Raw genomic sequence first — 15,824 nt, forward strand, 5'->3', positions numbered from 1 at the left:
AAGAACTAAGCTCCTGAGCAAACACAGATAGCCTGTGTGAATTTTCAGAGATCTGAAATGACTGTGAAGAGCCATGACAAGAATCTCACACTCGGCTACAATGCTTACGACTTCTCTTGTCTTGAAGGGGGGGGGGGGGCACTGAGCTAATCCAGTGCAATAAATCCTGTCTCATCTGACAAGATTTACGACAAGCAGGCTTCTGTTTGATAAATTGACATGTGTGGTTTTATGCCCTCAAACCCTGGAGTTGGGGAGACTTTTTTCAACAATAGAATTTAACTTCACCATATTACAGAATAAACCCCATGCTGGCTGTCCTTTTCAGTATCGTAATAATAATCAATAGGAAACACATCAGGATACATCGTTCAATGCTATGTACACATTTTTATAGAATTAACAATCTGGTAACGCTTTACTTTAAGTACATGTAATAAGTGTTAGTTAATATGTAATAAGGCCCTTATAAGTCCTTAGAAAATTCTTATTAACATTATTATCTGTTAAATAAGACTATATAGTTGTTAGTAATAGCATCATAAACACATTTTTGGCTGCTATAGGTGGAGCTTGCGAAATATGCAAAACCTACATTTTCACACTCGTCTTAGGTTGTAAATCCAACGTAGCCTCTAAGGACCCTCATGATTGTAAGTCCACAAAATGCAAAAAAATATGACTTATAAGGACCTTAACACCTGGCAACTTCACTTCAATTCTCTTCATTGGCTTCAGTACAATTCACTGCTACCAGATGATCAAGAAACTTCACCAACTCCACCTCCCATCACTGGGTGTACAACTTCCTTAGCAACAGACCACAGGCTACGAGAATAGGCACAGTAACATCATCAACCATCGTCACCGACACCGGAGCCCCTCAGGGCTGTCTCCTTAGTCCCTTTTTCTACACTCTCTACCCAAACGACCGCATCAGCCCTTCACCCATCACCACTTACGACAAATACTGTGATGTTACTGCCATACTAGGACTACTTGATGACAATAACTCCATCACAGCCTATCAGCACCTCATTTCTCATTTTACACAATGGTGCACAGGTACATAGGCCGCGGAACGGGTATGGCCAGTAGGGCCTTGGCCATACCTACTTTGGCATGCATCAAACATAAACGTGTAAAAATTCAAATCGCAAATACGTTACATTCCTAATGTATTGCACTTTTGCGCGCTTCCCGGGCTAATTTCCACTAGCTGTAAGCCTACGTACAATACGTAGCCTATCACAAGCAACAAACTCTGTTTCCTAATGATTGATTGGTTATTTGTGTCACGTGAGCTTAGCGTCACACGGACGTGAATTTCACAGAACAAAATACCAGCGCTCTATGTAAGTAGACTAACTGCTAGAGTGTTCGCTAAACTTTAAGCAATAGTAACATTAAAATGAATGATGAAGCGTCGAAAAACAACTGATTTCTTCGGGTCAAAGTTAACCAAGGTAGCTGAGACAACCACCGTCACTCCAGCCCACAATGAGCCCTGTGAGGAACCAGAAGTAGAATGTCTAACTGTCGCTGCTCCAACTAGCCCCTCTGCCGCCGCTACCCTCAGCGTTATGAGCCTACTGCCAGATGTACACAGGCTGTTGAAATTGGTTTATACAATTCCCATGTCAACTGCCAGCGCCGAGAGGTCTTTCTCAACCCTTCGTCGTATGAAGACTTATCTAAGGTCAACAATGACTCAAAGGAGACTCAATGACTTAATGTGCAGCCACACACACAGGGATGCTTTGGCCAATGTGGATGGTCTCGCCATTGCCAGTGACGTCATCCAGCACAACGAGAGACGGAGGAACGTCTCCGGGAACGTTTAAGACGGGGTGGTGAGCGCTGACATTTTTTAATCCTATGCAACTGGACTTGACGTGTCAAATGATTTATGCTTTCTAATCATACTGATTATACTATTTGATTGTGACTCAAGTGTAGGCTATAATCAGGACAAATAAAAACGGCAATAATAAATAAAGTTATGCGTTACGAGTGTGGCTTGGGGGGGGCATCACGTCATTCTTGGCCCTACCCATTCGCAATGCGTTCCGCGGCGTATGCACAGGTAACTACCTTCAACTGAATGTGGACAAGATAAAAGAACTGGTCATTAACACACCAAACACACCCCTCACTGGACTGGACCCCATCTCCACCCATGGCAAGACAGTAGAACAGGTTAACAACTTCACATACCTTGGACTCACTTTAGACCATAAACTCAGCTTTGGTCAACACATCACTGATATCCATAAACAAGCCCGACAGAGACTCCATGTCACCCACAAGCTCAGAGCACTTTCTGTTCCCCCCACCTCCTGTTATTATTTACAAAAGCGTTATCCAACCCATCCACCTGTACTGTTCCCCGTTTCTATACCATGCTGACCATCTCCAACAAAAACACACTTACCAGGATCACACATGCTGCCTCCAGGATCATCCACTCCACTACACCCAACCTCTTAGACATAAACGACAGAGCCATCATACGCCTTGCACTTACAATAATGAATGACACCAATCATTCCCTCAAGCCATATTTCACACTACTGCCATCAGGCCGCAGATACAGAACTCTGAAATGGAGAAGAGCTCGCTTTGGCAGAAGTTTTGTCCCTTCTGCCATAGCAGCACTAAACAAACTGCCTTGCTGACCTGGCATAGAGCCATATCTATCTGGGAGTGTGAGTGAATGTTATGTGTTTATGTATCTGTATGCATATCTGTTTTTATTTCTCCTGGATTGCCACCTTGCTGTGGTGGAGAAGCCTGCATGTACCAATGATCTCAAGAGCTATGCCACCCGGAGCTTGACTCCTGGTAGGGGCACCCAAGGCAGATAGGTCACAGGGGAGGTTCCAGACAAAGCGCGATCCAACAAAGACCTCAACAGCAGAACTGGTGGAAGATGTCTCCAGGTCACAACAGCCGTGAAGGTGGATGAAGACTGCAACAGAGGGTGGTTCCCAATCATCTTGGTTCTCTATGCCATTGGACTCTGGCCAGCCCCTGCCAAGGACCGTGTGGTGGCTGCAGGCGTATCAACCACTCCACGTAAAAAGCTGTCACGCGTAGGCGTCTTCCATTATGCAGCTCCAGGATCAGCCTCTACACCCACATGAGGACCCAGAGGGACCCAGAGGGAGGGCAGTCATACTCTACCCCGAGTGACTACCGATGATGATATCTGTACATTGCAGTGTGGTTATCTGTGTGTTTCTGTGCATGTACTGGCTCTTGTAAACAAATTTCCTGAGGGACAATAAAGACTATCTATCTATCTATCTAGCTAGCTATGTAGCTATCTATGCTTATTATAGTCTTATTAACACGTAACAATGTTAATAAGCATTTTATGAGGACTTATAAAGACCATATTATCTGTAAACTAACACTTATTGCATGCACTTGATGTAAAGCGGTACCAAAAATCCTACATGTGGATCAAATAACTGAATCGGGGCGGTTGCTGCTGTAAAGGGAAACAGTCTGGATGGAGTCTTCAGGTCAGAGAAGATCCTCCAGTTAGACTCTCTCTGTAACATGTCACACTGTCGCTCTAAGCTGGGGATCTGAGTGCCGAGGGAATGTCAGTTAAGAATATGCCACAATTGTTGGAAAAATTAAAATTTCCCAAATGTTTGCTCAAGTCAAGACGTAATCTGCACAGACAGCGTGTCTGAAAACTTGTCAGGCTTTTGGATAATCTCGTTTATAATGTATCTGAAATGAAATGCACAGTGAAAATGCGCAATGGCAATTACTGTCCATTTACAAGACAATCTACGACCACCTCTGCACCAACAAAGTTATCACTTTCATCGTCAGAGATTGCATGTCAAAATCAGACATCAGACAATCCTCTTGTTTCATTGGTGATGTGCTATGTTCAGATAGCTTGAGATTTGACAGCTGTCCCAGTGGATGCTGCTCCTGCATGGCTCCCTATTGGGTGAACTCGGTGGCAAAAGACTGGTTCAACTTATATGTTTCACAGTGGCATAAATGACATATAAAGAGTTAATAAATACATCACATGTTGATTTCAGTTTTCTTTTTTTCTTTTCTTCCCCCTTTTACTCCCTAATTGTACTTGGCCAATTACCCTATTTTATGAGCCGTCCCGGTCGCTGCTCCACCCCCTCTGCCGATCCGGGGAGGGCTGCAGACTACCACATGCCTCCTCCGATACATGTGGATTCGCCAGTCACTTCTTTTCACCTGACAGTGAGGAGTTTCACCAGGGGGACATAGCGCGTGGGAGGATCACGCTATTCCCCCCAGTCCCCCCCCCCCAATTAGGCGCCCTGACCGACCAGAGGAGGCGCATACCCACATCCGGCTTCCCACCCGCAGACACGGCCAATTGTGTGTGTAGGCACGTCCGACCAAGTCGGAGGTAGCGCTGGGATTCGAATTGGCGATCCCCGTATTGGCAGGCAACGGAATAGACCGGATTTCAGTTTTCTAAGCTTCGAAAGAAAAAAAAAATCACATTTTGTCCCCATTTTGACCGCAAAAATATTCCCAGGCTAAATCCAGAAGATTATTTCTCAGTCAAAGGATTGAAGTGGACTGCTAAGTAGCCTACTGGCGCATGTTTCCTCTAATCATCTGGACAGTTTGGAGTGGCAGAGTCATAGCAGAAATATGCCTCACATCACATGCTTATTATTAGGCAGATGTGATAAAACCAAACCCCGCTGCTCCTGCAGGATGGAGCCCAGCAAACTCCACGCCTCTCTCCTCACTTGAAGTCGCTGACAAAGGCACTTTGAAAGGTTCTCTTAATGGCAAAAAGAAGCTGAGTGTGCATGGGGAAAAAAATAAAAATCTGAAAGTAAACCCTGGAAAGGCCAAGACACACAAAATGCACCGGACTACATTATGATTCTCATGTAGTGCATGGAACTCGTGTTGAAATGGCGTGATAAGCAGAAAAATGTGAACTGCTCCACGTGCATCCTGCTGAGTCCACGTGTCGTCAAGCATCACTCAGATCAATTAGAGAAAGAAAGGCATCATCTTGTGTATTTCATCCTGGATGGGGGTTGTTAAAGCCATCTACGTGTTGAGGTAAATATAACGTGACAGCATACAGGGCTGCAGAAACATTCAAGTCTTTAGTGGGGGGAAGAAAGTATCTGAGAGAAATGAAAACGCATTGGATGCGTTGATTTATTCACCCACTGCCATGCATCCCATGCATTTTAACATACATGTCTACATGACCTTCTTTCGTTGATGAAACACGCGGAGCTGTCAATCGCTGTTTAACCAGAGGGACATTTTGAAGCGAGTTCAGTGTAAAGGGACGTGCAAAGTTGTTAGGCGTGTCGCCGACACACCTTCTCATGCAAACGCTGTAAGTGTGGCGATTAGCAGTTTGTTGACCCACCATCATGGTATAGGCTACTTAAATACTGACATACACATCCCAGCAACGCCGTTACATCATGTCTCCAAAGCCTCCCTCCTATAGACTGCGTCTGTGCATAGTGAGTCAAATATTGCGTTTGTGAAAGAAAAAGAAAAAGCTACTTCAACCCAGGACAGCGCTGATTTCCAGCAAGTCATTCCAGATGCAGCTCGCTCGTCGTTGGTTTCATTTTAAAAGTCCGTCATTCTACAGGTGCTCCGACCCGCACACACTGCTGGACCCGGACCGCAGACGCCTCCGTGTTTATGTCGAAGGGTGTGCGTCTCATTCTACACATGCAAGTATCTGCGCGATCGTGCCCCCTTTTTCCCTCTCGACCTAACGTTAAAATGATGTGTTTGTTTTATAATGAACTGACCTCGGTGATGAGGCGGAGTCGACGCGGAGAACAATGAAGTGAAACGCTCCTCCGGGCTTCCTCCTTGGCTCACGAAAAACAGCACTCGTGGAAAAACAAAATAAATGCATATATGTCTGTCTGTCTGTCTGTCTGTCTGTCTGTCTGTCTGTCTGTCGACCTGTTGTCAGATTTAACCCAGGAACTGTTCTCCTGTCTGACAAGGTGAGCTCGATGTCCCCCCGTGAGTGTGTTTTCTGTCGTGGGTCCGAATACAGCACCGATTCAGTACGCCTGTCGATACGTACTACATAGACTAGCTGGTGAGCTCACCCTCTCTCTCTCTCTCTGTGCACGTTCGTACGTGCGTGCGTGCGTGCGTGTGTATGTCCTCCCACATCCATACAGACAGGGGGGTCGGCACGCTCTTTCCCGTCTCTCGCCCGCTGCCAGAGAGGATGTCGGGGGGGGGGGGGAGGAGCAGGACTGTCTTACGAGGAAATCCTCTCAAGAGTCCGGTCCTGTCTGCTCCGCAGCGCGACAGGAACTCGACCAAGAATGGGGGGAAGAGGCTCTAATGGAAGGAAGGCTCTTTCTACACCTGCATTCATTCTTAAAAAAACCCCAAACAAACAAACCCAAAACACTGCGGGAGCAGCTGCTGCAGCACAGAGCGCGCAGTGTTTACCGCAGGACACTGAATACAACAGACGCAACAATCAACACACAAGACCTTCATCAACACCTCCATCACTCCCGCCCCGCTTGATGCAGCTTATACAGGACCAGGTCGCACCGGGAGACGACCCGAACTACACAAGACGGAATACAACGGCAGCACGATTAGCAGAGTCACGTCCCTATCTTTACAGCAAGTGCATGATGGAGGGATGAATCATACATAAATGTTGAGGATTTTGTGCACAAGGCCGACACAAGATGTCGATGATATTGTGTCTCTGCATCAGAAAGACCATTTCACAATTCCTCTGCAGGCCGGTGAAGCAACCGAAAGGTTGGACAGTAAAGCAAGCTCGAAATATGTACCTGCACATTTGAATGACAAATGTAATCAATCTATTGAAAGCAAAATCTATGTTTGAAAGGTATATTATGAATGTAGACTTTTTATTGAGTCTATTATGAACCCCCCCCCAACAAAAACAAACTAAGTGCACTTCTCGGTGTTGAACTGTTGATGGTTTCACTTATTGTCCCCGAAAAAAAAGAAAAAAATCACCCTCATAGATGGACCTGCAGTAGACAGGTAAGAAAGTAAACATAGACCCCTTTCTCCCGATACCACAGCGACCTCTAGTGGTAAAGTACTGACATCAATTAAATAAACCACGTCAAAGACAGCTGTAGGCTTATTACATTCCGAAAAAAGATATAAAAGTAATCAATTGTGTCATCATAAATGGCATGTACTCATTTCCTAACAATAAATATAACAGGACCAATAAGCATAACGAACTATTACATCTCATGTGTAGCCCTTGGATGGGTCAGAATAAATTATCCATCGATATTTTACCTTGAGACCATGGAGAATGTACACAGTAGACTGTACAATAGTACAACGTTATACACAACGAAAATAAGGCTGCCATATGGCAGCACGGTGGCGCAGTGGTTAGCGCGGTCGCCTCACAGCAAGAAGGTCCTGGGTTAGTCCAACCTTGGTGGGTCATCCCGGTCGTCCTCTGTGTGGAGTTTGTATGTTCTCCCCGTGTCTGCGTGGGTTTCCTCCGGGGGCTCCGGTTTCCTCCCACAGTCCAAAGACATGTAGGTCAGGTGAACTGGCCATACTAAATTGTCCCTAGGAATGAATGAATGAATGAATGTGTGTGTGTGTGTGTGTGTGTGTGTGTGTGTGTGTGTGTGTGTGTGTGTGTGTGTGTGTGTGTGTGTGTGTGTGTGTGTGTGTGTGTGTGTGTGTGTGTGTGTGTGTGTCCTGTCCAGGGTGTCTCCCCGCCTGCCGCCCAATGATTGCTGGAATAGGCTCCAGCATCCCTGAGAGCAGGATGAGCGGTTAAGATAATGGATATTTATATATATATATATATATATATAGAGAGAGAGAGAGAGAGAGAGAGTGAGCGAGCACTGATGATTGCTTATAGCATGAAACAGGCTTGCACTGTATCATAAAGACTTGACTTATATATATATATATGTATAAAATCCAGTGAGTCAAGGAATTTTATATATATATGTATACACACACGCACGCACGCACGCATGCACGCGCACACACACATATATGCATATACAAGATAATATATAATAACATGTATATATATGTATATATGTATATATATTTAAATGTGTGTGTGTGTGTGTGTGTGTGTGTGTGTGTGTGTGTGTGTGTGTGTGTGTGTGATTGGATAAACAGTTGCAGAGGAACAACAGAAAATAACTGAAAAATTACGAAAATTGAAAACAATTATACATCAATTATAGCTAGTTATTACCATCACATAACTAACTGGATTTCAGCGATGCTTCAAGTTTATATTTAAGACTAGGAGAAACACCAGGGGCCTTCAATAACATTGTTTAGTAAAATATTCCAAATGTCCCAAGGGTTTTAAATGACAAGGCCGTGTGGTCTAGCCCAGCCACAGACCACCATATCCTGCAGATTACTGACACAACCGTAGTCTTCTTGTGTTTCTCTTGTGGACTGTGACTGGACACCTCACATAGACGGAGCAGTTCACAACAGAAGCCAACACGCAGAGCAGGAACAGGCCACATCATGTCTTTTCTCATTGTATTAGCTCCTGTTACTGTAGCCGCACCTCAGCAGTGTTCTTCCTTCTTAGCAAGTCTATCTGCCCAGAGGCTGTGACTCACAATAACACACTGGCTTTCGGTGCTTTTGAAATTCACTGGGTTTTGAAGTGATGTGTTGCTCAGAGTGATGCTTGGCTTTCTGAACAGTTTGAGAAAAACCCCATAAGCTCTCCTTTGTCACTGGATTGAGCTTTCTCTGATGTTTTCAATTCTCTACTACTACTACTAATACTACTACTACTACTACTACTAATACTACTACTGCTGCTACTACTACTTTCGGCTGTTCCCGTTAAGGGTCGCCACAGCGGATCATCTGTTTCCATCTCTTAAATGTTTTAAATTCTCTGAGCATCACAGTTCTGTTTTTGTTTTGTTTTATTTTTTTGGTAAACTTTATTTTCTAACAAATCAATGGTAGCTCAACCCCCCCCCCCACACACACACACATTCTCCCATCATGTCAATGCCTTCATCTTTTTGATTCATCTTCTGCCACTGTTTCATGACCACGAGGTTGAAAACAGTGATTTAACATAATGGTTGTTATCAGCAGAGAGGTCAATACACTACTACAGGTTTAACCTGCACCTCAGGGTCATACAAATATGAGGACGATTGGAATCATATTTTTGGTTTGCAATGAACAACTCCTTTGTGTGTGTGTCTTCCTCAAGTTTGGGTCCTCTGCCAGAGGCCTGGGAGTTTGAGGGTTCTGTGCAGTATTTTAGCTGTCCCTAGGATTGAACTCTTCTGGACAGAGACCTCAGATGTTGTTCCTGGAATCTGCTGGAGCCACTCTCCCAGTCTGGGGGTCACAGCCCCTAGTGCTCCTGGGACTACTGTGGTTTTCACCTTCCATATCCGATCTAGTTCTTCCTTCAGTCCTTGGTATTTCGTTATCTTCTCATGCTCTCTCTTCCTGATGTTGCCGTTGCTCAGGATTGCTACATCGATCACTACTGCTGTCTTCTGTTCACTGTCGACCACCACAATGTCTGGTTGGTTAGGCAGCACCTGCTTGTCAGTCTGGAACTTAAGTCCCAGCAAAGACTCAACACACCCAGGTCACCGTCTGTTTGTTCCCTTGCCATCGGGAAAAAGATACCACAACATCAAAACCACCATGTAGCCTCCATCACCCCCCCCCACGCACACACATACACCTGCCTATAGCTTCTGAGGACTAACTGGTATTAAAGCCACTGCAATATGGATAACTACGTGCAATAATCCCATGCACGTTTTTGAACTTTAAAAGTCTGCTGTTATCTTTTATTTTCTCACTATATCTTATCAACTTATCTTAGCTCTACCATTCTCAACCACCTTTAGCAGTGTCTCCCATTTGGACTTGGGGACTTCCAGCCTCTATTCAGTACAGATGTCCCTGTACAATCCTAGCCGCTTGGTTACACCTTTCAGTGTACACTTTCCCAGCTAGCATTTTATTCCCTGCTACGAAGTGCTGGCTTTGTCTCAGGGGCATCTTTGCACAGCCTGCATCTTGGGTGTTGTCTGGTGTGGTAGACCCGTACCTCAACCGATCTGGTGCTGAGTGCCTGTTCTTGTGCTGCTATGATCAGAGCTTCAGTGCTGTCCTTCAGTCCAGCCTTTTCTAGCCACTGGTAGGATTTCTTGATATCAGCCACATCTTCTATCTGTCAATGATACATCACATAGAGGGACCAAGTCTTCTATGATACCCCCTCTTCTTCTTTCTCCCCACTCTGTCTTCTGCTGCCTGAAGTACTCACTCAGCAGTTTGTCCTGGGGGGGGGGGGCTCTCTTTCGGATGTACTCGTGGATATTCCTTGTTTCATCCTTGTTCCTTTTCACTTATCACACAGTCTCAGGCTGCTGGACTTCGGGTGGAACCCTTCGGGCATTGTGACGTATTTCCGTGTCCTGATATCTGTGGCCTTTACCGCCTCCTTTTGCCAGCTTATTATTCCAGCTGGGTATCTGATGACTGGCAGGGCATATGTGTTGATGGCTTGGATCTTATTATTCCCATTGACCTGGCTCATTAGGTCCTACACACATGGTGTCCACTCTCTGGAGGTATTTGACTGCAGGTATCCTCTAGTGTTGTTTTCCATTGCTGCACTGAGTTCTTGATTAAGGCTATTAGTGTCCTGTTGGCTTTGTATAGTGCAGAGCACTCCACTAACCAGGTTTGGGGCATTGAATCATAGGCTTTCTTGTTGTCAATCCAGGCTGTACTCAGGTTGGTCTGCCTGGTCTTAGAGTCTTGGGTGGCTGCTCTATCAACCAGTAGCTGATGATTTGACCCTGTGGTGTTGTTATCAATTCCTTTCACTCATGTATTGACTTGTGTGCCTATTCAGCTTAGCTGCGATGATGCCTAGCAGGATCTTCCATTTTGAAGGTGTTGTACTCTTGTGGAGATCCTTCATGATAATTATTGCTCTCCCCTGTGTTAGCCAGTCAGCGTGAGACCCTGATGTTAGCAACTGGTTCATCTGTGTCGCCAGGTGTTCATAGAGTGCCGTTAGCTTCTTCAGCCAGTAGGCATGAACCATGTCAGGGCCTGGTGCAGTCCAGCTCTTCAAGTTTGAGACTTGTTGTTGGATGTTGCCCACTGCAATGATAACTGGTTCTTGTTCTGGGATATTGCTGTGGTCTGCCCTTAGGTCCACCAGCCACTGGCACTGGTATTGTGTGATGCCTCCTGTTCCCATCTATCCTTCCAGTATAGTATTGCTCAGTCTCTGCTCTGGGTGGGTCTGATGTAGTTCCCTTGTTACCCTGCAGCTGGGAGTACACTTTGGATGGTTCTTTGAGGAAAAGGTCATTTACTCTTTTGGATTCTGCTTCTGTAGTGTATCTCTTCAGCCTGGTGGCCATAGCTGTGAGCCGTTGTTTGACAATTTTCCGGGCCTCACTTATGGACATCTTGCTGTATTTCTTCCAGGGTCTGTCTTTCATCACACCTTTCTGCACCTCTGTTAACTGCCTAACATCTCTCTGTGCTGCTTTGCTCTTGGCTTCCAGCCTTGTCTTCCGTGGAGTGTATTGTTGGTGACCTGTGTTGTTGGGGTTTATGTGGAAAGGCAAATGAGTCTGTCATGGCACACATTCTGTGGTCTTCATATTCTTTAGCACCCCTTGTGGTAGTTTGTTGTAAAAACGGTGATAAATGTAAGTGTTTTTTCAGTGGTCAGTTCAGATCATGTGACTCATAGGTCAAGCATGAAAAGATGGCAGTTTGCAAGAATTTCTCCATGCGACTTCCAGTGAAGATGGTGCAGTGAGTAGACGTGTTTTCTGCGGCAGAAGTTTGGGGAAGGCAAATCTCTCACAATTCTACACTTTAAATAACAATTTTGCACAGCAAAAGACTGATCTGGTTTCTCATAAGGAACTCATCTCAATGATATGCTGATAACTACATGCAAATGGACGGTGATTCAAGTTTTAGACTGCCAAAGTAAGTCTGTCTACGTTCAACTAAGCTGGCTAAGATGTCCACTCAAAATGTGTTTGCCAGTGTGGAAGGAATGGATGTAGATCCCGCTAAACAAAAAAAGAAGAATTAGTCAAACTCACTCCTATGCCTGTAAAGCCATAGCTGGAGGGAAATGTGAATCCATTCCAAACACCCTAAATAAAAGCCAAGCCGCCAAAAAATTGAGGGATGCTCCATAACTGCCGAACCAACCCCGATTGAAGTGCAAAATAACATACTGTAACATACACGGATAAATAGACTCAGTATCCCTTGGCTAAGGGGTCGGATCCTTTAGTCCACTGGTTAACGTTGTCGCCCGTGGTGCAGGAGATACGGGTTCGCGTCCCGGCTGTGGCGACGGTTCCTAGGCTGCCCCCCTGAATTCGCTGCAATACAAATCCGCTCTAAGAAAATCAATGAAAGGGCTGATCATCTCGAAGGGATGATGAAGAAGAACTCAGCTGAAATTGAGAACGTGAGTGAGACTTAATTCACATACATGCCATGGAATTAAGGAAGGAAAGTGATATGCTGAAAATAGAAAATGTGGAGTTAAAGAAAAAGAAGACAGAATTGGAATCAGGAGTTAATGAGCAAGAGCGTCACAGCCGAAGATGGTGTCTACGCCTATATTGTGTAGCTGAAAATCCTGCTGAAAACGTAAAATCTGCAGTGCAGTGATTCCAGAGGCAGTGCAGAATGAGGTGGCAGCAGCGGTTGACTTGGCACACCATCTTTGTGGACTTAAAACCGGGGAAGAAAGAAGCGCGAGACCACGTCCGATCACCACGAGATTTGTGTCGAGAGCAATGACGGATCTTGCATGGAAGCATGCCAAGCAAAGCGTGTTTAGGAGAAGTGATGGAACCAGCTTCAAGGAGGATCTCACCACCAGTGACAAAGCAGCAAGGGGTCATCTGTGGCCAGGGGTGGAGAAGGCAAGAAAGGAGGGCAGGACTGCCTACTTCAGTGGAGTCAGAGCGTTTATCGATAGTAAACAAGCGCATCCTGGTGGAAAATAAAGCTAAACGAAAACTAACATGACCTCAGTATTGTGACACTGAAGCTGATAAATGTGATGGTGAAGAAACGTCACTAAGGTTATGGTAAGGTTTGACTGTGAAGTTTAGATTGTTCATCGCTATTCAAAAATTGTTGAAACATCAAAAGTAGTGAATATAATGTTGCGTATGTTGTGCAATTGTAATTTTACACGTTCAATATGAGAGAATCCTGTAGCCTAGAGGAAAAGGTTAAGTTCAGTCTATACAACTCATTTTTTTCCTCTTCTTTGTTTTGATGTCTCTTTCTTGTGTTTTTTTCCTTTCTATAAATGTCAGGGGTATACGAAACCTACTTCAGAGAACAGCTCTTTTTTATATTGCAAAGATAAAGGGGCTGATTTTCATTTTCTTCAGGAAACTCGTGCATATTCAACAGATGATTCGTTTTGGAAAAATCAGTGGGGTAGAGATGTGGTTTTCCAATGGCAATGATAATTCAGCAGGGGTCGCTATTTTACAGGATAAATTTAGAGAGCAGATATTGCCCAGTGACTGCTGGGCTAGGCTCCAGCGTCCCCAGGTCCCTGATAATGGGTGGATGGATGGATTGCACAGTGAAAAGGACATGTCTTGGAGATGGACTATTTTAGTTGTTGATGTAAATCAGAGCCAATTTATTCTGATTAATATTTACGCCACCAACAATAAGTTTAGTAATTTAGCATTGTTTCAAGATATTGAGTCAAAAGTCTGTTGTCTCTATTCGATTTACCCCTTGGCCAGAGTAATGTGGGGAGGTGCTTTTAATAGTGTTTTTGATGAAAATATGGCCTCCAGAGAATATGACTACTGACTGCGAACTCAAGCACAGATGTTTAAGAATGGATCTCATAGATATTTGAAGAAAATAAACCCTAAAAAAATTACATGGGGTGTAATAAGAATTTCTCCTTACAAACACGTATTGATTTCTGGCTTATTTCCAATGACCTTGTTACTATGGTTGTAGATGTGTTAATATGGTTGTAGATGTGTTGATAGGACCGGCTATTTTAACAGATCATAAAGGGCTCCTCATTAAACTTGATCTAAAGAATACTTATACACAGAAATATGGTATAGGCTACTGGAAACTTAATAACTCTTTACTGAAATATGTAGACCTTAAATAGGAAATTAACAATCGGAAGATCCCAGGCAGACCAAATAGGCCCTCAGACGCAATAGCCACTACACGCCATACCGCCCTCACCCACCTGGAGCAAAGAAACTCCTATGTGAGAATGCTGTTTGTAGACTACAGCTCAGCATTCAGCACCATAGTCCCCTCCAGACTACACCAAGCTCAGGGACATAGGGCTCAGCCCCCGCCTGTGCAGCTGGATCCTGAATTTCCTGTCGAGCCGACGCCAGGTGGTGAGGATGGGCTCCAACACCTCTGCTCCTCTGACCCTCAACACAGGAGCCCCCCCAGGGCTGCATCCTGAGTCCCCTCCTCTACTCCCTGTATACCCATGACTGCGTGGCCACCCATAGCTCCAACTTGGTGATAAAGGTTGCTGACGACATGATGGTGATGGGCCTGATCACCGATGATGACGAGACGGCATACAGGAGAGAGGTTAACAATCTAACAAAGTGGTGCCAAGAGAAAACCTTTCTCTCAATGTCGATGAAACCAAGGAGCGGATTGTGGACTACAGGAAGAGAGAGGGGAGACTGGACCCCATCACCATCAACGGGACTGCTGTAGAGAGGGTCAAGAGCTTCAAGTTCCTCGGTGTCCACATTACCGAGGACCTCACCTGAGATGAACACACCAGCCATGTGGTGAAAAAGGCACAGCAATGCCTCTTTCACCTCAGGTGACTGATGAAGTTGGGCATGGGGTCCAGGATTCTACGGGCCTTCTACAGAGGCACAACTGAGAGCATCCTGACTGGATGCATCACCACCTGGCATGGGAACTGTACGGCCCACAACCGCAAAACACTGCAGAGGGTTGTGCAGATGGCCCAGGGCATCAGTGGATGCGAGTTTCCCTCCATCCAGGACATAGACAATAGATGTTGTGTCAGCAGAGTGTGTAGGATTATCAAAGACCCCAGCCACCCCAACGATGGACTGTTCCAGCTGCTACTGTCAGGAAAGCGATACTGCAGCCACAAAAGCCCGGACCAGTAAGCTCCGAAACAGTTTTTTTCCACCAAGCAACCAGGCTTTGAACAAAGAACATTAAAGACACTAAACCTGGTGCTGGACTTATGGCACTGACATGTGAGCGTCGGCTTACACACACACACACACACACACACACACACACACACACACACACACACACACACACACACACACACACACACACACACACACACACACACGTGTGCACATTTATTGGTGCTGGGCCTACACAAACACACAGCACCTTACATACATCACACACTATTAATGTTGCTGCTTTTTTACTCTCTTTTGTTGTTGTTGAGTTACTATTGTTGCTGCAGTGTTGAGGAGCTGAAACTGAAGAATTGTACTCCCTTATACTTTTATAATGCGACATAACAAATAAAGAATCTTGAATCTTGCAAGAGATCACATTTGGCAATGGAGCATCGAAAATATGTGTGTCAGTACTGGAAACATGCACCTGATATTATTCTGGGTTAGGGAGAGTAGCTGTGTGTTTTGACAATAAAAGAAATACTTGGCACTGCCCATGCTCTAAACCAAGTTCTCATAAGT

General features: G+C 45.0%; 2 protein-coding genes across 2 annotated transcripts in view; one reads left to right on the forward strand and one right to left on the reverse strand.

Moving 5' to 3' along the window:
- The window catches only part of ankrd50 (ankyrin repeat domain 50), a 5,304-nt gene extending 2,795 nt beyond the window's left edge, over positions 1–2,509 (reverse strand). The window contains 2 exon segments of the mRNA XM_056288908.1: positions 2,054–2,100; positions 2,435–2,509. Of these exon segments, the coding sequence (XP_056144883.1) occupies positions 2,054–2,100; positions 2,435–2,509 (122 nt within the window).
- Positions 2,510–12,887: 10,378 nt separating this feature from the next.
- LOC130120362 (hemopexin-like) overlaps positions 12,888–15,824 on the forward strand; it is a 50,397-nt gene continuing 47,460 nt past the window's right edge. The window contains exon 1 of the mRNA XM_056288909.1: positions 12,888–13,016. Within this exon, the coding sequence (XP_056144884.1) occupies positions 12,888–13,016 (129 nt within the window). The remainder of the gene's footprint in view (positions 13,017–15,824) is intronic.

The sequence above is a fragment of the Lampris incognitus genome, chromosome 11, assembly GCF_029633865.1.
Source record: "Lampris incognitus isolate fLamInc1 chromosome 11, fLamInc1.hap2, whole genome shotgun sequence".
Classification (NCBI taxonomy): Eukaryota; Metazoa; Chordata; class Actinopteri; order Lampriformes; family Lampridae; genus Lampris; species Lampris incognitus.